General features: G+C 46.2%; 1 protein-coding gene across 1 annotated transcript in view; it reads left to right on the top strand.

The window, feature by feature from the left end:
- The window catches only part of LOC144987419 (uncharacterized), a 409,376-nt gene extending 402,059 nt beyond the window's left edge, over nucleotides 1-7,317 (top strand). The window contains exon 2 of the mRNA XM_078936816.1: nucleotides 4,471-7,317. Within this exon, the coding sequence (XP_078792942.1) occupies nucleotides 4,511-7,291 (2,781 nt within the window). The 5' untranslated portion in view covers nucleotides 4,471-4,510 and the 3' untranslated portion in view covers nucleotides 7,292-7,317. The remainder of the gene's footprint in view (nucleotides 1-4,470) is intronic.
- The last annotated feature ends 13,203 nt before the right edge of the window (nucleotides 7,318-20,520 follow it).

Here is a 20,520-nt window from a genome sequence, read left to right as displayed (position 1 = left end):
GCTCCGATCTTCCCTCACTCGTGAACAAGACCCCAAGGTATTTAAACTCCTCCACCTGGGGCAAGGACACTCCACCGACCGAGAGATGGCAAACTACCTTTCTCCGGTCAAGAAGTTAAAAAGTTCAGGACAAGTTAAAAATATAAAAACCCTAAGACCCAAAGTTCAAGTAACTTTGAAAGAATTCGGTCTCTCTGGTCTCCTGTGGCTGACTCCATGACTTAGGGGGTGGGGGGCTTGGTCGTCCCTGCTCCTTGCCCTTCTGCCGTGGTTTGGGGTGGGGGTCGGGGCCTCCGGTGCCTGACGGGGGCGGTGGGGGCTCCGTTGGTCGGGGGGTCGGGTCCGGTGCCTGGGTGGGGCAGGTTGGTGCGCTGCGGGGTCCTCTGGGCTTGGGTGTGGGGGTGCGTGGTGGGGGGGTGGGGTGGTGGTCTTGCTTGGCTTGGGGGGTGGTCCCTTTGCCTGTGCTGGGGGGGGGGTTGGCGGGGGGGCCTGCTCGGGGGGGCCCCCAGCGGCGCTGGACGGGCTGCCCATCTGCACCTGGGGCTGGGATCGGCCCTTCCCTGGCTCTGGGACGGGACGGGACAACCCTCTCGGGGCCCCCGGTCATTCTGGGTGTCATCCGCCCGGCTGCGGTGTCTGGGGTGGGGTGGGGGGCTTGTCGGCCCTGTCCTGTGGGGGAGGGGGGCCCACTATTGGTACGGGGCGGGGGGTTGACCGATCGGGGTCTCTGCTGAGGCAATCGGTGGTTGCCCCGGCCGGTTGGCTGCCTCGGTCCCGTCAAGGCCTGACCAGAGCTCTTCTAGGGCCTGCGTTTGGGGGTGGGGGCCTGGGCTTGCCCCGGGGGGGGGGGGGGGGGGGGGGCGACGCTTTCTGGCTCCTCTCTCTCTGTGTGGGGTGGGTGGTGCCGGGCCTGGGGTGTCGGCGCCTCCGGGGGTGGGGCCCCTGGGCTGGGTGGGCCTGGCCCCTTTGCTGGGGGGGGGCGGGGGGACAGCTGTTTGACCACCGGGGGACAGTCTATCAGCTGTCCCCATCTTACCCCCTTCCTCATATAACCTCATATTAGGGTGAAGGGGTGGGGGGTTTAGCCTGCGATGCGCTTTGGGGGGGAGCTACTTGGCAGTGGCCCCCCTCCTATGGTTGCCGTATGGAGTGGGCCCCCCCTCTTTCGGTTTTATTTGCACCTTAGACATGTAGGGTCCTTGGTAGGGGGGGTGCTTGGACATCACTGCCAGCAAGCAGCAGATGTCCTCCTAGCACCCTACCCGCCAATTTTAACCACACCTTAGACATTTAGGGCCCCTTGGTGGGGAGGGTGAGGGGACATCACTGTGAGTAATCAGGAGATGTCCCCTTAGTGCCCTACTTGCCAATTTTAACTGCACCCCCCTTAGTACACACTCCCCTCCCCCTTCAATATATACATTCTAACATAAACACACACACATGCACACACACACACACCCTCTCATACACGCAAACACATTTTGCAAGGAAGGTGGTACCTGGGTTCATCTGTCCCCTACCCCTTCCCTGGTGGGGGGTGCGGGCCCCTTGGCGACGGCGGCCGTGCCACCTGGGTGCCGGTCTCCTGGGCCCGGCGGTGCTCTCTCCGCGCGGTGGGGGGGGTTCACATTACTCCTGGTCCTTGCCCCTGAGCGCTGGGCCCCGCCAAACTTCCAACAGTGGCCGAGCCTGGTCGGGCCATATTTACAACAACCCTTGTGGGCCCCTTTTTTTTTTTCCCCGGGGTTCCCCCCTCCTGGGCGGGGGCGGCGGGCCCCTGCCTTGCTCCTCCCTGGACCAACCGTGGGCCAGGTGGGTGGCTGCCTGGAGTGCGGAGTGGGTCTCCTTTGGGGGGTCCTGGCTCCTACCTGGGGTTGGGGCGGGGGATGCCCGTCTGGGGCTGTGGGCGTACTTCTCCGGTGGGGCCCTGCGTTGGGCTCTCCCGGCGCGGCGGGGGGGCTGCTTTCCTGGTTGGGCTGGGGCGGCGCTCTCTTTCCCTCCGTGCCTCCCTGCTCTCTGGCTCTGGGGGCCTCGTGGCGGTCCTGCTGTCCCTGGCCTGGGTGGCGGTCTTTGTCGCCCGGGGGGCGGTTGTTACCTGCCGGTTCCCGTGTGGCGTTGGGGGGATTCCGGCTGCCGCTGCGGCAGGGGTCTGGGTGTGGGGGTGGCTGGGCGCTCCTCCTTCTTCTTTTCACATTCCACCATCCATTTTAGAAGAACATAAACACTCACCTGAGCCCAGGTGTTAGCTGACCTTAGCACTAATAGTTTGCATGATTGAATGAATGAAATATTTCACACTAGTTGGTTTAAAGTCATAGGTATGCGTGTGAACACTATCTGTTTTGTGTGCATGTTGACATGTGGACATTTTTGCAGCTAGCAGGTATGTTGATAACATTTCAGTGTGTGTGTGGACAGGCCCCGCTCTTTTTGTACTACATTTTAACCTTACCGTAATGATTAACAATCAGTAAACCTGTCTGCTCTATGCTGCTTCATGGTCCCCCCCCCCATCACTATCACCCCCCCTTTCTCTAACGTCCCTCTCTCTTCTTCCCTTCTTTCCTTTTCCGTCCGGTCCAACACCAGAAATTTTCCAACATGGTTGAAATTAATAAAGTTTGGCCTCAATTCCAAAAGGGGTTTATTCAGACATACCTTTGGTTTGTCTGAAGATTAATAACCCCTCTTGTTAAAGTAAAATATGTCCAACACAAGAGGCCCTCAGCTCTCATCTGCCTGCCTAGCTGTTGGACAGGACAAGTTAAAAAAAAAAAAAATATATATATATATATATATATATATATATATATATATATATATATATATATATATATATATATATATATATATAAATAAATAACTAAAATCTGCTGAATCTGGCTCCAGGGGTGTTCTTCCACAGCTTTATACTGATATATGAAAGACTTGGAGTCATAAAGTTTGGATGACGTCATCCAAACGTCACTACCAAATCAGAGTCTCTGACTGGTTGAAGTTCAACTCAATTTTATTTCAATAGCCCAATATTTACAACAACAGTCGTCTCAATGGGCTTCATGCCAGTAATTGTATAATAAACATGTATCATAAAGAACATGAAGTCATAGAATTCAATCTGTAATGACTAAACTAAACTGGACATCCCTGCCCTTAGACCCCCCTTCTCTGTAAGGAAAAACTCCTAAAAAAAAACGGATTCTGGAAACAACGAAGAAACCTCAGGGGTGTCCACATGACGGAGGGATCCTCCCCCAGGACGGACAGGTGATTTACCAGAACTCTTAGAGAAGAAATAACTTATCTAAATCTACAACTACATATATAAAGTCCAGCAGACGAGCTTCATCCAGCCGTGGTTGGGGGGACAGTCAAAGGCGCGAGTCGAGCTAGAGGGGGGGTCCACAGCCAGGTGTAGGAGCAGTAGTAAAGGCAAGCCAGGAGCATGGAATCTGGAATCACTCCCACTCCTCTGGAGGGGAATAGGAAAGAGGGACAAGGCATGAATCACACTGCACAAAACAATAAATTATGAAGAATAAAGGAGAGAAGGAGGGTAGAAGCAGATGAGAATAGAGGACAGAACCCCAGTGCACCATAGTTACCCCAGCTTCTGGTAAGGGTTAAGCTTAGGGTCCAGGTCAGGACTAGACTTGGGGGGGTTTGTCAGTATACTGTGGATAGATAGTAGGCCAGGCTGGATCTGGAGGACCTTGAAAATATTCCTGTGGTTAGATTGGGATCAGATCATCCCTTGAAGTGTGTGTGGGGCAAGAGTCCGGTCAGGTCAAGTTGTAGATGGAAGCAGTTTCTGGTGCAGCCTACTAGCAACTAATTAAGTTGCTTGTAACACAAGGCCACCAGCTCAGTGGCCTTCTGGTCATGGGTTCAAACCCAGGCCAGGTTATACCAAAGAATTTAAAAATGGGACCCAGTGCCTCCTTGCTTGACACTAAGCATTAAGGGGTTGAATTGGGGGGGGGGGTTGCCGAGTGCAGCTCGTCTGCAGCTCATCACTCCCTCAGGGGAGGGGTCAAATGCGGAGATTAAATTTCTCCATTGTAGGATAAATAGAGCCAACTCTACTTTTTTTTTTATAATTGAGATCAACTTTATGAATCCATGTAGGGAAATTCAGTTTTAGTAGCAGCACCATAAAATAAAATTAATATGAAATATTCAGAATCTAGCCACAGGGGTTGCAAGCCAGTAACTTCTGTGCCGGTCCCAAGCCCGGATAAATAGAGAGGGTTGCGTCAGGAAGGGCATCCGGCGTAAAAAATTGCCAAAATAACCATGCGAATCATCCACAACACTTTAGACATACCGGATCGGTCGAGGCCCGGGTTAACAACGACCGCCACCGATGCTGTTAACCTACAGGGTGTCGGTGGAAATTTGACTACTGTTGGTGGAAGAAAGAGGGGAGGCAGAAGGGTCCGTGGCCAGAGAGAAGGGAAAAGGCAGGAACATAGGTTTGAGAATAGGGACTCTTAACGTTGGCACAATGACAGGGAAAGGCAGAGAGCTGGCAGACATGATGGAGAGAAGGAAGGTAGATGTACTGTGTGTGCAGGAGACAAGGTGGAAGGGCAGCAAGGCACGTAGTATTGGAGGAGGATACAAACTGTTCTATCATGGTGTTGATAGGAAGAGAAACGGGGTAGGAGTGATTCTGAAGGGGGAGTTTGTAAACAGTGTTCTAGAGGTGAAAAGAGTCTCAGACAGGATGATGAGCCTAAAGTTAGAAATTGAAGGGGTGATGGTGAATGTAGTCAGTGGGTATGCGCCACAGGTTGGCTGTGAGTTAGAAGTGAAGGAGAGATTCTGGAGTGAGTTGGATGAGGTCATAGAGAGTTTTCCCAGAGGAGAGAGAGTTGTTATTGGAGCAGACTTTAATGGGCATGTTGGTGAGGGCAACAGAGGTGATGAGGAGGTGATGGGCAGGTTTGGTGTGAAGGAAAGGAATCTGGAGGGACAGATGGTGGTGGACTTTGTGAAGAGGATGGAAATGGCTGTAGTCAACACTTACTTCCAGAAGAGAGAGGAACATAGAGTGACATACAGAAGTGGAGGTAGGAGTACTCAGGTGGACTACATCCTATGTAGACGAGGTCATTTGAGAGAGGTTAATGACTGCAAAGTGGTGGTAGGAGAGAGTGTAGCCAGACAGCACCGCATGGTGGTGTGTAAGATGACTCTGGAGGTCAGGAAGAAGAAGAGAGGGAAAACAGAAAAGAAGACCAAGTGGTGGAAGCTACAGAATGAAGAAACTTGTGAGGAATTTAGGCAGAAGTTGAGGCAGGTCCTGGGTGGTCAGGATGAGCTTCCAGAGGACTGGGAAACTACAGCAGAGATTATCAGGGAAACAGGTAGGAAGGTGCTAGGTGTGTCATCTGGAAAGAGGAAAGACGGTAAAGAGACTTGGTGGTGGAATGAGGAAGTACAGGAATGCGTCCAGAGGAAGAGGTTGGCTAAAAGGAAGTGGGATGTAGAAAGGACTGAGGAAGGTAGACAGGAGTACAAGGAAGCGCAGCGTAAAGTGAAGAGAGAGGTGGCAAAGGCCAAACAGAAAGCTTACGATGAGCTATATGACAGGTTAGACACAAAGGAAGGAGAGAAGGACTTGTACAGGCTAGCCAGACAGAGAGACAGAGATGGGAAGGACGTGCAACAGATAAGGGTGATTAAGGACAGAGATGGAAAGGTGCTAACAACCCAGGAGAGTGTACAGAAAAGATGGAAGGAGTATTTTGAGGAGCTGATGAACGAGGAAAATGACAGGGAAAGAAGGGAGGAAGATGTGGTTGTTGTGGAGCAGGAAGTAGCAGAGATTGGAAAGGATGAGGTTAGGAAGGCTCTGAAAAGGATGAAGAGCGGAAAGGCCGTTGGTCCTGATGATGTTCCTGTGGAGGTATGGAAGTGCTTAGGAGAGACAGCAGTGGAATTTCTAACAAGGTTGTTCAATAGGATTTTAGAGAGTGAGAAGATGCCTGAGGAATGGAGGAGAAGCGTTCTGGTCCCAATCTTTAAGAACAAGGGTGACACGCAGAACTGCAGCAACTATAGAGGAATAAAGTTGATGAGCCACACAATGAAGCTGTGGGAAAGAGTAGTGGAAGCCAGGCTTAGGAAGAAGGTGGAGATTTGTGAGCAGCAGTATGGTTTCATGCCCCGTAAGAGCACCACTGATGCCATTTTTGCTTTGAGAATGTTGATGGAAAAGTACAGAGAAGGTCAGAAGGAGCTGCATTGTGTGTTCGTAGATTTAGAGAAGGCGTATGACAGGGTGCCGAGGGAGGAGCTGTGGTACTGTATGAGGTCGTCTGGAGTGGCAGAGAAGTATGTCAGAGTAGTTCAGGACATGTATGAGAGAAGTATGACGGTGGTGAGATGTGCTGTAGGTCAGACAGAGGAGTTCAAGGTGGAGGTGGGACTACACCAAGGATCAGCTTTGAGTCCTTTTTTGTTTGCTATGCTGATGGACAGGCTGACAGACGAGGTAAGACAGGAATCTCCCTGGACAATGATGTTTGCGGATGACATTGTAATTTGCAGTGAGAGTAGAGAGCAGGTGGAGGAACAGCTAGAGAGGTGGAGGTTTGCTCTGGAAAGAAGAGGCATGAAGGTCAGTCGTAGTAAGACAGAATACATGTGTCTGAAAGAGAGGGATCAAGGTAGAAGCGTTAGGTTACAGGGGACTGAGGTGAAGAAGGTGCAGGAGTTTAAGTACTTGGGGTCAACAGTTCAGTGTGATGGGGAGTGTGGAAAAGAGGTGAAGAGGCGAGTGCAGGCAGGTTGGAGCGGTTGGAGGAAAGTGTCAGGAGTGTTGTGTGACAGAAGAGTGTCAGCAAGACTCAAAGGAAAGGTGTACAAGACAGTGGTGAGACCAGCTCTGCTCTATGGGTTAGAGACGGTAGCAGTGAGACAGAGACAAGAGGCTGAGATGGAGGTAGCGGAGATGAAGATGTTGAGGTTCTCCTTAGGAGTGACCAGGTTAGACAGGATAAGGAACGAGTACATCAGAGGGACGGCTCATGTTGCCTGTGTCAGCGACAAAGTCAGAGAAGCCAGACTGAGATGGTTTGGACATGTTCAGAGGAGGGATAGTGGATATATTGGTAGAAGGATGTTGGAGATGGAGCTGCCTGGCAGGAGGGCAAGAGGACGGCCAAAGAGGAGATATATGGATGTCTTAACAGAGGACATGAAGTTGGCTAATGTTAGGGTAGAAGATGTTCATGATAGAGTGAAGTGGAAAAGGATGATTCGCTGTGGCGACCCCTGATGGGAAAAGCCGAAAGAGAAAGAAGAATATGAAATATTCAGGGAAGGAAAACTCTGATGTCCATCCATGTCTGCCAGATGAATTGTGGAGTCTGATGGCAGGAATGACTTCCTGTATCGTTCTCTAGCACAATGGGGGTGTATAAGTCTGCTGCTGAAGCTGCTTCACAGGTTGTCCCCCTCCCTGAAGAGAGGATGGAGGGATTGTCCATGATGGTCCCCAGTTTAGCCAGTAGTCTGTCCCCCACCACCTCTTCCAGATTGACAGGCTTGGAGCCAATGACAGAGTCTGCTTTGTGATGAGTTTATCCAGTCTGTTGGGGTCCTTTGCTTTGATGCCAGCCCCCCAGCACACTGCAGCAAAGAAGATGGAGCTCACCATGACAGACTGGTAGAACATGTGGAGCATCCTACTGCAAACATTGAAGGACCTGAGTCTCCTCAGGAAGTAAAGTCTGCTCGTGCCCTTCTTGTAGACCGCCTCAGTGTTGGTGGACCAGTCCAGTTTATCGTCCAGATGGACGCCCAGGAACATTTCTACATCCGTCAATCACCATCTCTTTGGTCTTGGCCACGTTCAGCTGCAGGTAATTCTCCCCAGACCACCTGAGCAAATGCTCCACGAGGCTCCTGTAAAATGGTAAATGGTGTATACTTATATAGCGCTTTCTACCCTCTTTCAAAGGCCCAAAGCGCTTTACAGTCACAGTCCCCAGTCCTCAATCCACCAGACCAGGGGGGCATCCACCTGCATCTTCTCTAACTCCTCCCCCATCAGTCTCAGCTGATGGTGTTGAAGGCTGAAGTCAAAGAACAGGATCCTCACTGTGGTGTTCAGCTTTTCTATGAAGGAGTATGCCCTCTGCAGCAGGTATATCAGTGCATCCTCCCCTCCAGCCTTGGGTTGGTATGCAAACTGCAAAGGGTCTTGGAAGGGGCTCACCAGGGGTCTGAGGTTTGACAGCACCAGCCACTCCATGACCTTCATAACATGGGAGGTCAGTACTATAGGCCTGTAGTCGCTGGGGGCCTCAGGATGGTTCTTCTTTGGCACCGGGACGAGGCGGGAAGTCTTCCATAGCACTGGGATCCTCTGAAGGTGGAGGCTCAGGTTATACAGGTGCTAAAGTACACCACATAGCTGGCTGGAGCAGTTGTTGAGTATCTGAGGACTGATGCAACCTTTCAAGCTTCAGGGGTTGCTTCATTCAATCTAACACAGTCATCCTGTTGGAGCCAAGTTTCTGTTAAGGCTAGTGGACTAAGGTTGTTATCATTAATTAACTCATTAGCCGTGGTTCCGTGGGCAAAATATCTTGATGGGATCAATGGTCGGGTTAAAATCCACCCGTGCACATGGGCACAGAAAACCTTTTTCTGATTAGAAGAAACGTTCACATGGGTCACACTTTCGGTCAGAATGAATAATTTGGGCATGTGCAGTAGTGTTGAAAATACCGGAAGGAAATGCATCCCGTTGTAAACAAACCACTGTCACAGACATTTATGCAGCAGCTTGGTAATATATGAGATGATCTTCCAAACGTGCTTTTTATTAACGTTATGAATATTATGAAGCGCCTGTTTGTTCATCGTTTTATTTAATCCGTGTGGTCAGAGCTTTTTTGTGGAAGGACGGAGTTGGAGAAGGGTAATGACAGGCTATAAACACGGGCTAACAACATTAGCCTTGATGGACACAAAATCCCAGAGCAGTAGTGACACACGATCAGAATGAACCGTTTACATGCTCCACGATCGGATAAACGATCGGGATAACCCAGCTATCTCAATCGGAAAGAAATTAAGATCCGAACGAGTCTGATCGGGGCAGACTATTAGAGGTAAGATCGGGCCTAAAAAATGACTTGCAGGCCCGAGCCCGAATCAAACCCGAAATCTCAATTTATCCCATAGTATTTTTGGCAGAAAAAAACCGCCAGATTTCTTAAAGGTGAAATAATCTACATATTTTTATGATCATGAAAGTTAATTTCCTTTGAACAGAGAGTGGTCGCTGCAGCCACCCGCGTATGAGCTGCTGTTGTGGCATAGTGTTCAGCTGGAAGCCCTGCGCATAGGTTCCTCCCTACATGATAAATGCATTTGATCAACGAAATAACGCTGGAACACAGAATAAGAGGCCAGACAAAGAGTGAAAGAGAGATCTGGATGATAAGCACTGGCTTCCTTACACAGAGAAATGCTGCAGCGCGGCGGTGTGTGTTTGCCTTTTCAGTTCCCCTGTCTTAAGTTTCTCCTTGACTTCTTGCTGCTCCATATCGGGGACACCTAAACAAAATAGATGCAGGCTTGGGGAGGGAAGATTACATTCAAGACACGTGCGCAGAGCTGGACCACAGTGTGTCAATCAACGGTGGGCTGGTGACTGGGTGGAGGGGGCGTGGTCTACCTGTATGTGTGTGTGTGTGTGCGTTCGGTGAAGGTTCTCCCTCTGAGTAAGAAGCTGGCTGTGCCTTTCGGTCTGTGCAGTAACTGTTCTGACATACAGGATTAATAAAGAGCTGTTTGACAAGGAGCTTCTTTGCAGCCATTACAATATGTTTATTAAAAAAGTCAGCGAGAGAGAGAAGCCATGCCCGACCCGAACGTAATGACTGTCATTTAAAGCCCAACCCGACCCGAATTTCGTGTTGGGCTCGGGCTTAAGATGTTACCTCTGCAGACTACACAAACGGCGTGTTTACATGAAGCATTTTCTTTCCGATCAGGCGTTTATGGTGTATTTATGGTGGCCGCCTTCCAGAATTCATTGCCAGTTCGTTGCCCTCAACGGTGCAGTACCTGGACAATCGTTGTCTTATCTACGACAAAAGTATCACGTTTTTGTATCCAGCTATTCATCCAAGTTTTGGATCTGCCTACAGGATCCTTACAGCACTGCTGACCTGGGTTCTTTATTTTGCAAAGCCACGACGCCAGCCAAGCCAAAAGTCCAGCCTAAGTCACTAAGAGACTTACCTGCTCATCCACATCTTGCCTTATATCTCCGGTGAAGTCATCACATAAACTCTTTGCAAATAAATCTCATTTCACCAAGATCCATGTATCTCTTTCTGGGTTCCAGCTATTGGGTCTGCTCACGTCCGAACACGTCATGACAGAATGTTTAATAAACCCCATTTAATGACATCATAATTCTGCTTGTGAGAACTGCTGTCTGTCACTTTAAGGTTTCTATGACGCGCTCCTTTCATTTGTCTTTCAGCACATAAGCTAAAGCTAGGACCTGCTTGACTTTCCCTGCATGGGTTTTGCACCAGCACTAACCCTAAGGGAGGCTCAGAGGAGCGTTTTCCACTGCTGCTCTGCGCCCGGGTCTCATCTCTGGATTGTCAGGTTAACAGACTAAGGCTAGCAGAAATGTTTCTAGAAAGAAGAGCGGCTGGTCAACTGGTTTAACTTTCAACATGCTTTAAGTGTTTTGTGCGTAGAGCCTGAAAACAACAGAGGCGAATGTGAGAGTTTTAAGTGTGGAAACTCGCATTTACTCACATTTATATGGATGTTTCATCAGAAGTGGCTGCTTAAATATGCATTGCTGAGGGCATTGTGAATGTAGCCTCACATTACTCAAACAGAGACCTGAACAGGGTTCAGGGACCTTCAGGGTTCAGGTCCCACAGGGAATGCTGTCACACAATCAATTTCTCATCAGTTGGGAATCATTTTTCTGACTTTAAGTCCATCCAATCAGCTACCACTACTTAGGATTGAGTCATAGAGGGGAACAACTCTACACAAGGGCCTTCCTGTCATTGGTTGCCTACGTCCCTTTATTTTTAAAAGATGTTTATTTCAGTCAGACAACTCATTCAGTAAAGGAGATTTATATCCATAATTTTGGGTGGACGCTGACATGGTTGCCGCTACTCACCCATAACCATTCCTCACCTAACTTTACTTCTCTGGATTTTTGGACAGCGAGTTACAGCGAGTTGATCATTTTCTTGTGTCTGTTCTCATCTCCATCACTTTACCAGTCACTAAACCCTCCCGTCTCATCTCTTTTCCTAATGTTAAAAACATCATTATTAATGCACTTTCCTCACTCATACGTTATATTCTGATCCCTAACACATTAAACCCTGATGAACTTGTCTCCTCTTACAACAGCCTTCTCTCTGATTCTCTCAACCATCTTGCTCCAGTCAGAACTCGCCCTTTCTCCTTTACTAAATCACCCCTGAGCTCCGTTTCATGAAAGCCAAACGTCACCAGCTTGAGCGACTCTATAAAAGAACTGGCTTAACCGTTCACAAAGAAATTTATAAATCACACATCACTCAGTATAAGGACCTGGTTTCTGCCACTAAAACAAACTATTTTTCTGAACTCATCTCCACCAGGCCAGTAAACTCTGGAACAGTCTTCCACTGTACATAAGGGAGTGTCAAACATTACAGGCCTTCAAAACACAGGCCTGTAGCAACTGACTTGTAACTCTCAACCACCTTCTTGTGTTCTTATCGTATCTGTGACTCTGTCTTTTGTTTTGTCCTGTTTTATGTTTCTTGCCTAGGGACTATGGATGCAAATTAGCATCATTGCTATAATCCAGCATGTTTACGCCTATCATTGTTTGGTAGATGTTCATTAATGTGCACTTTAAATAAAGCTTAAATAAAAAAGAAATAATATTTTCAACCTCATCCTAACATCCAAATCGACCACCTGTTACCATGATCCCCTCCCAACATCTCTAGTTATAGCCTGCCTCCCATCTCTCCTTCCGCTTATTACCGCCATTATTCACTGCTCACTGTCATCTGGTAATTTCCCATCACTTTTTTAATTGGCAACTGTTAAACCCATCCTGAAAAACCTGGTTCAGATCCCAACTTATTCAATAACCTCTGTCCAATTTCCATCCTTCCCTTCATTTCCAAAATTCTAGAGAAAATAGTCGCCTCTCAACTCTTTGATCATCTGAAACACAATAATCTTCTGGAACCTTTTCAGTCTGACTTCCGCCCCTCCCGGAGGGAGGGACTGCTTTGCTCAAGATCACCAATGATCTTCTCATTGCAGCTGATTCTGGCCTCCTCACCATCCTCATCCTCCTTGACCTGAGTGCAGCCTTTGATACCATCTCTCATTCCATCCTCATCCATTCCTATCCTCTATGGCGATATTGTGATAATCGATATACAGTAAACCCTTGTTTTTCGCGGGGGTTACGTTCCAAAAAGAACCCGTGATAGGCAAAAACCGTGAAATAGAAACCTCTATTTTTTTTACAATTAATATACAATTAAATACTCTATTATACATTGAAAAGAAATAACAAACCATTTTACAGGCTCAAGCACTTGTTTCACAAATAAAAGTACTTTAGAAACGTTTTTTTCAACAAATAACTTCTGTACTGTACTGTCAAATAATAATTTTATTCATCAATGTGAACAGAAGGCTTCAAATTGCGGAGATTAGAATCAGAATCAGAAAGCCTTTATTGTCATTGTAACACAAGAAACTTGTGACAACAAAATTTCTGGTGCTCTCCAGCTGCTTAAACAATAAAATAGATAATCTTCTAAAGAACAATAAAATTGAGTTTAACTGAAAATATACATATGTACAAAGCTACATAACTATTCTAAATTGCATTATATTGCACTGGGAATTGTTAATATTGCACATTGGCTTCAGATATTGCACGAGTTACAGTTTTTGTGGGATTCACATTTATTTAGGAGGTTGACTGCTCTGGGAAAAAAACTGTTCTTGAGTCTATTTGTGCGAGCCTTGAGCGATCTGTACCGTCGGCCTGACAGTAGCAGTTGGAACAGGTGGTGGTTTGGATGGTGGGAGTCCTTGATGATTTGCCTGGCTCTGCTCGTGTAGCGAGAGCCAGCAATGTCCTCTAGGCTGGGCAGGGGGGGAGCCGGTGATTTTCTGGGCCGTGTTGATCACCCTCTGCAGCGCCTTCCTGTCTGCGGCCGAGCATCCTGCATACCAGGCTGTGATGCAGTACGTGAGGATGCTCTCGATGGTGGCTCTGTAGAAGGTCACCAGCAGCATCTTGTCCAGGTTGTTCCTCCTGACTATTCTCAGAAAGTGGAGACGCTGCTGGGCCCTCCCTACTGCCGCAGTGGTGTTTGCAGTCCAGGAGAGGTCCTCTGTGATCAGCACACCTAAGTAGCGGATGGAGTGAACCCTGTCCACGCTGACCCCATTTATATAAAGCGGGGGCGGGTCCACTCTCCCCTTTCTGAAGTCCAGGATTATTTCTTTGGTTTTGGTGGTGTTCAGGTGGAGGTTGTTTCCTGAACACCACTTTTCCAGTCTGCTGACTTCATCCCTGTAGATAGTCTCATCTTCCCCTGAGATGAGCCCGACCACAGCGGTGTCATCAGCAAACTTGATGATGGTGTTGCAGGGGTGGGTCGGCGTGCAGTCTGATGTGTAGAGTGTGAAGAGGAGAGGGCTCAGTACACATCCTTGTGGTGATCCTGTGCTGATGGTGATGGTGGATGAAAGGTGGGGTCCAAGTTTAACAGATTTTGGTCGTTCTGACAGAAAGTCTTTAATCCATAAGCAGATGGGGGAAGAAAGGCCCAGGTGAAGCAGTTTTCTGTCAGGATGTCTGGGATGATGTTGTTAAAGGCTGAGCTGAAATCCAGAAAGAGCAGCCTAGCGTAGTTCCCTGGGTGGTCCAGGTGGCTCAGGGCAGAGTGAAGAGTGGTGGAAATAGCATCATCTGTTGAGCGATTTGGTTTGTAGGCAAACTGAAGCGGGTCGAGGGTGGGTGGGAGATTATCTTTGTTGTGTTTTGCTATCAGTCTTTCAAAACACTTCATGATTACAGGCGTGAGGGCGCCTGGCCTGTAGTTGTTGAGACTGTCTGCTGCTGGCTTTTTGAGAACCGGAATTATGGTGGAGGTTTTGAGGCAGGCTGGGATACTGCACTGTTGTAGGGACTGATTAAAGATACTGGTGAAGACGTCCGCTAATTGGTCGGCGCATGCGCTGAGTACTTTGCCTGGTACTCCATCTGGTCCCGTTGCCTTCCTGGGGTTGGCCGATTTAAGCACCCGTCGTACTTCCTGCTCCTGGAGTACTAGGGTGCTGTTGGTGTGGGGTGGTGATGATTGTGGCGTGTCTGCTGGGGGCCTCTGCGTGTCAAACCTGGCAAAGAAATGGTTTAGCTCCCTTGCCAAGGAGGCATCCGCTCCAGTGGACACTGTGTTGCTGCTCCTTTGATTTGTGATGTGGTTTATCCCCTGCCACATCTTCCTGGGGTTGTTGTCAGCGAAGTGCTCTTCAATCTCCTTTTTGTAGGCCATTTTGGCCTTCTTTATGCCTTTTTTTAGGGCGGATCTGGCTGTGCTGTATTGGAGCCAGTCACTGTCCCTTGACCTGAAGGCGGTGTCTCGTTTTTTAAGGAGAGATTTTACTTCGCTGTTCATCAATGGTTTCTGATTTGGGAAAGTTCTGATCCTTTTGTTCACAGTCACATTGCCTATGCAGTGGTTTATATAGGAAAGGACTGTGTCCGTGTGTTCTTGTAGATTAGCCCCGCCCACCGCGACCCGAGTAATTGGATTAAACGGGAGAAAAATTAAAATGATTATGAAGAAAATACAAAGTACAGTGGACAAATAGTGACTTAGGTGTATCTCACTGCTCTTCATACTGAGCTGCTGCATCCTGACTCCGCTCTGCAGTGTTTTCTTCTTTTGAAGCCCGCGGTGCAGCTGTGTTTGTTCGGGAGAAGAACATAGTCAAAGTGATAGGCAGTTGTTGTCGCTCTTTTTTCTGCTTTTCAAAAAGATCCTTATACACCGACATGCCACCATCAAGAGAATTTGCGTAATGTAATGTAATGGCAAGCTGTTTTACGTACGTGTACATTTTAAACTGCAACATTATTGACGCACGGGTAGAGAAGAAGCAGAGTGACTTTTTAGCCAATCAGAATGCAGAACACAATGCACGATGCAAATCCGTGAAGTAGCGAAACCGTGAAAAGTAAACCGCGTTATAGCGAGGGATCACTGTATCTTGTCTCTAACAACTCACGATATATCAAACTTTAAGAAAGAAGAACTTGAAAAACTGTTTTTTGGAAAATATTTCCCCATTTATTTTTTAAACACAATAATAATGAACAACTTGTGTCCTATTTGGTGTAATGAATAACAGACTTTGGTGTAACATTGCTGAAATCAGTAATACTCTGTCTTTGACAAACAATGACAATTTTCAGTTGGAAATATCTGTAACATTTGGTTTAAACGACAGCGAACATGAACAGCAGCCATTATTTAGTACAAAATTGCTGTAAACAGAAAAAAAAATGAATAAGTCAAGTAGCTGCCAGGCACATCGTTATTAACTTTTGAAAAACAAAAGCACAGCCATTGCTTAATTTAAAAGAAATAGCTGTTAATCAGATATTAATTCTGTGAACAAATTATAGTGTCTTTGTTAAAAATAAATGACACCATTTAGTGCAAATGTGGCGTAAAGAAAAATAAGATTCTCCCAGAAAAATAAAAAACAAGTAGCTAAAACTTTCCTTTAAGTTATTTAAAACATTAACTTCTTTCAAAATAAATGACCAGGAATAAAATCCATGAACTTAAAGTGCATCCAAAAGTAAACATCTTTGTGAACAACACGATTGGGGGAAAGCTGCATGCGATGTATGTTTATATGTTCATGTTTTTCCTGGAGAACCACAGGCTTTTTAGCGTCAAGCTGCTCGTCTACCGCTACTTAGAGGAGAAGGGGGGTCTAAGGGCAGGGATGCCTCTCTTTCTTCCGTTTCCATCTCAACCGTAACTTTGGTCTGGACGTAGAGTACAGGGATCCTTTTTTCAGTATTTCCCAGGGGGACTGCAAAGCATGGCTCTAATGCGTTCAATAAAAACCCAAATCCCTCGTTCTCCACCTCCCGTTTTGTTTTCCGTTTGTTATTGCCGCTGCTCTGTCTCGCAGAAGATGGCGGTAGCTTCGTCTGGAAAAAAGTATCCGTGCTGGGCTGTGTCGGCTTCAGGCCAGCAACAGCCACAGCTTTATCACACAACTCCGTTGATTCAGCTTCCATGCTGCTGGCGCGTCTTTTAAGTTGCTGCTTTCGCTTCTCATTGTTTTTCACCCGCCATCTTTGTTTGAATGTGTGTTCTTCTTCGTCTGCCTACAACAGACAATCTCGCAACGAGCGCCCCCTATCGACCCTCCGAAGAATTGTCTTACCAAAGGATGGTTAATATAACGTTTTACAGGGTTTTTAAACATAAATAAAAGGTCGATACTTGACAAAGACGTCTCGAGAATCGATCGCGGGACTAAATATCGCGATATATCGCCATATCGATATTTTGGCACACCCCTACTCTCCTCCCTCGGCATCACCTCCACCCCCCTCCGTTGGTTCCAATCCTACCTCTCAGACCGAACCCAATTCATCCAGCTTAAATCATTTAAATCTCAGCCTTCCTCTGTCTCTTCTGGTGTCCCCCAAGGTTCTGTCCTTGGTCCTCTTCTTTTCATTACTTATCTTCTTCCCCTTGGCAATATTTTCGTAAATTTAATGATAATTTTCACTGTTTTGCGGATGACACCCAGCTCTATGTATCCAGTAAAACTGATTACTCTCCTCCACCCTCCTCTCTCCACTCCTGTCTATCTGAAATAAAAAACTGGTTCACCTTAAACCTTCTCAAACTCAATAGTGATAAACTGAGCTACTTCTCCTTGGTTCCAAATCCACCCTCTCCAAAGCCTCAAGTGTTTCTCTTTCCTTCAACTCATCTTCTGCACACCCCCTTCTGTCTTCTGTCTGTTGTCTACTTATCCTAGATAGCTCCTTATCTTTTCAGTCCCACATCAATAACATTACTCGGTCAGCACATTTCCATCTTTGTAACATTAATCGTCTACGCCCCTCCCTCACTGTCCCCTCTGCTTCTATCCTGGTCCACAGTCTGGTCACTTCCTGTCTAGATTACTGTAATTCTCTCCTCTTTGGTCTCCCATAAAAAACCCTCAATAAGCTTCAACTGGTCCAGAACATCATCTCCAGAACCCCCTCCTTCAGTCATATCACCCCGGTTCTCCACCAGCTGCACCAGAACCTCCAGAATCAAACTCCTGTTCACCTTTAAGGCCCACCATAACCTGGCCCATCCTTATCTCTCCCACCTCATCCATATCAAACCCCTCCCTCGTTCTCTTCGGTCCTCCTCGTCTGTTCAGCTCTCTGTTCCTCCGGCCCGACTCGTCACCATGGAAACCAGAGCCTTCAGCTGCTCTGCCCCCAAACTCTAGAATTCCTTCCTGACCTCGGTAACATAGACTCTCTACAACTTTCAGATCTAAACTCATCTGTTCATTTCTGCCTTCCCACGTAATTCCCATGTAATGCAGGAAAACAGCTGCACTTTATGACATCATAAATAAATAATCCATCATTTAGAAAAAAAATTAGAACAATGTTTTTATCTGCTTCGCCAGACTAAAAAGGTTAAATGTATTGGTGCTGTTGTGTTAATGTTTCAGATTAATTTACATTTAATATTATTTATTAATTGAATTATTTTTCTCAGCATTTAATGGTTCAGTTGGTCAAAATGTTTCTAGTTTTAATAAGGAATGACAGATTTATTTTTTTCAGACACTTTAAGCTACAACATACACACTCTAGACCTAGTCTTCTCCCTAGGTCTAGATCAGTGTTTTTCAACCAGTGTGCTGTGGGAAATTGCCCTCATTAACTGATCTAAAAACATTTCCATCTCCAGGATTTCAGCTCTGTGTTCATCCAAACAGGTCCTGATAAAACACTGAGTAGTTAGGAATATAAAAGATCGTAAAATACTTTTTTCTTTGTGTTTATTTGATTCTATTAAAGACATTTTGATAAGAACGACGATACCGCAATTTAGCTGCAACTAAAGCTGTTCGCGACAGAGTCCCTCCCCTTTAACTGTCTCCACCAATCATTCTTGAAGGCTTAATCATGTCATCAGTCTGACCAATCAGAAGTGGTTAAAGTCTTCACTTCCTTGTTCTGATCCTTAACATAAAGTCTCTCAGTTCCACCAAAAATACCAACTAAAGCTCGTCTTTAGCGGTGTAGCTTTCTACAGAATCCGGTCTCAGACCATGGAACAAGTGAACAAAACCATGAAACTCAGAGACGCTTGTCTGTCTGCGGTCGGCGGATTTTTGCACTACATCTCCCATGATGCATTGGTTTAAAGTGACAGCACAATGAGTCTCCCCTCTTAACGTCTTAAAACAACAACGAACACACATCAAACAGTTTTGAATCTTTTAACTTAACTTTTATTACATCTTTTAGAAAAAACAGCTGCAGTTTCCAGCTTTTTCTGCCACAATTATCACAAAAATGCTCGTGAGATTGTGGAGGGACTGTAGATCAAAACAGAATATGAGCTTTTCCGTGTTTGTTTTTTTAATTTTTGGATGCTGGTGTGCCGCGGGATTTTTTTCAAGGTTAAATAAAGTGTGCCGTGGCTCAGAAAAGGTTGAAAGACACTGGTCTAGATATTAAGCAGCTTAGAGTTAAAGACAGTCACGTCAGTGATCACTGCTGGATTTTCTTCAGTGTGATTTGCCCATGTCCATCTTCACCCACACCTGTTAGAATGCAGCGACGTATTTTAAGTCAGAATGTATCGGATAGATTCACAGATCTGTTTGATACAAACTCTTTTCATCATTTTAACAATGCAGATTCTTTTATGCATTCTTTTAACAGACAATGTGAAACTAAACACAATTCCTGTCAGACATTCTATGAACAAAAGAAACCCCAAAACTCTTTTTAACACCATATACACTCTTACATCATCCTCCTCCTCTCAACTCCCCAATCTTTCTCAATCGGATTGTAGCACTTTTCTTCAGACCTTCTCGGCTAGGATTTCAGATGTTGGACATAACATCCCTCCTTTAGTCCGGTGGTCGGCCACCTCCATCCCCTCAATTCTCTCATTAGTTCGTAACCCTGTCAGTTTCTTGCACACAGAAATAAAGAATAATGACTCAGAGACAGTTACTTATCTTTTGTGGAGGTTTTACTTCGTCCAAACACGAAGGGGACAGACATGAACATGGTGCATTCAAAGTCCGAACCAACGAGCTCAGGGATGGGCTTTGGTATAAAAACCCTGCATTTGCATATTCAGAAGATTGTCCAGTGGGCCTCGTGTGAAAATCACGCCCACAGGTTACTGCTGGAGAGAAGCTCCAAGGCTAAAGTGAAGATAAGTCTGAGGCCTGTTCAGCAGATCACACATGCACAGAAAAAGGGAGGATGAGAATAAACTGTTAGAACAATAGTTTGGCTGTGCTTTCTTCAAATGTAATATAATTTTGAGATGACAATACATGCTCAGTGAATTAAGTTTAAACCATTAGTGTAATAAAAGTTAAAGGCAGTTTCTAACTATTCTTCACTTGTTTTAACAAAAAGTTTCTTAAACGTCTCCAACTGGTCCAGAACTCTGCTGCAAGGCTTTTAACTGGAACCAATAAGCACACTCATGCCCCCCCTCTGCTTTTATCTCTACATTGGCTTCCTGTTAAATTTAGAATAGATTTTAAGATTTTGATTTTAGTTTTTAGAGCCTTGCATGGACAAACCCCGAACTATATTTCTGACCTTTGACCTCCCTACACTCCTGCTTGTTCTTTGAGGTCCACTGAAAAAAATCTGTTATGTGTTCTAAAAACTCATTTTAAATCTAGGGGAGACCTCGCCTTTCAGGCAGTCGCTCCCCGACTTTGGAACGACCCCCCCCTGTCTCTGCGGCAGATTGACTCAGTCGAGTGTTTTAAAGCTCAAGTTGAGACTTTTTTATTTAGGAAAGCTTTTAGCTGACTTTTACTTGTGTTCACTTCTGCCTGTTTGTTTATTTCTATGCCTGTGTGCGTTTATTGGGTATCGCTACTGATTTTATATTGTTTTTACTTTGTGAAGCACTTTGTGAGTCGCTCTCTGTGAAAAGTGCTATATAAATAAAAATTATTTACTTACTTACTTACTTTCTGTTTCTGACTAGAACAATTTCTGTGGCTAAATAAAGTTAATATATTGTTGAAAGTGGATTTATATATATTTTTTCTTTTGTTAATGTTAAAAGATACAATTTTAGGTATAATTACTCAATTTTTATTAGATACTAACCTACGCGGTAAGAGTGTGTGTGTATGTGTGTGTGTGTGTGTGTG

This window comes from Oryzias latipes, chromosome 18 (genome assembly GCF_053564925.1).
Source record: "Oryzias latipes strain Hd-rR chromosome 18, Olatipes_Hd-rR_3.1".
Lineage (NCBI taxonomy): Eukaryota > Metazoa > Chordata > Actinopteri > Beloniformes > Adrianichthyidae > Oryzias > Oryzias latipes.
Note: the sequence above shows the minus strand (reverse complement) of the source record. Positions and strands in the feature narration are given on the sequence as shown.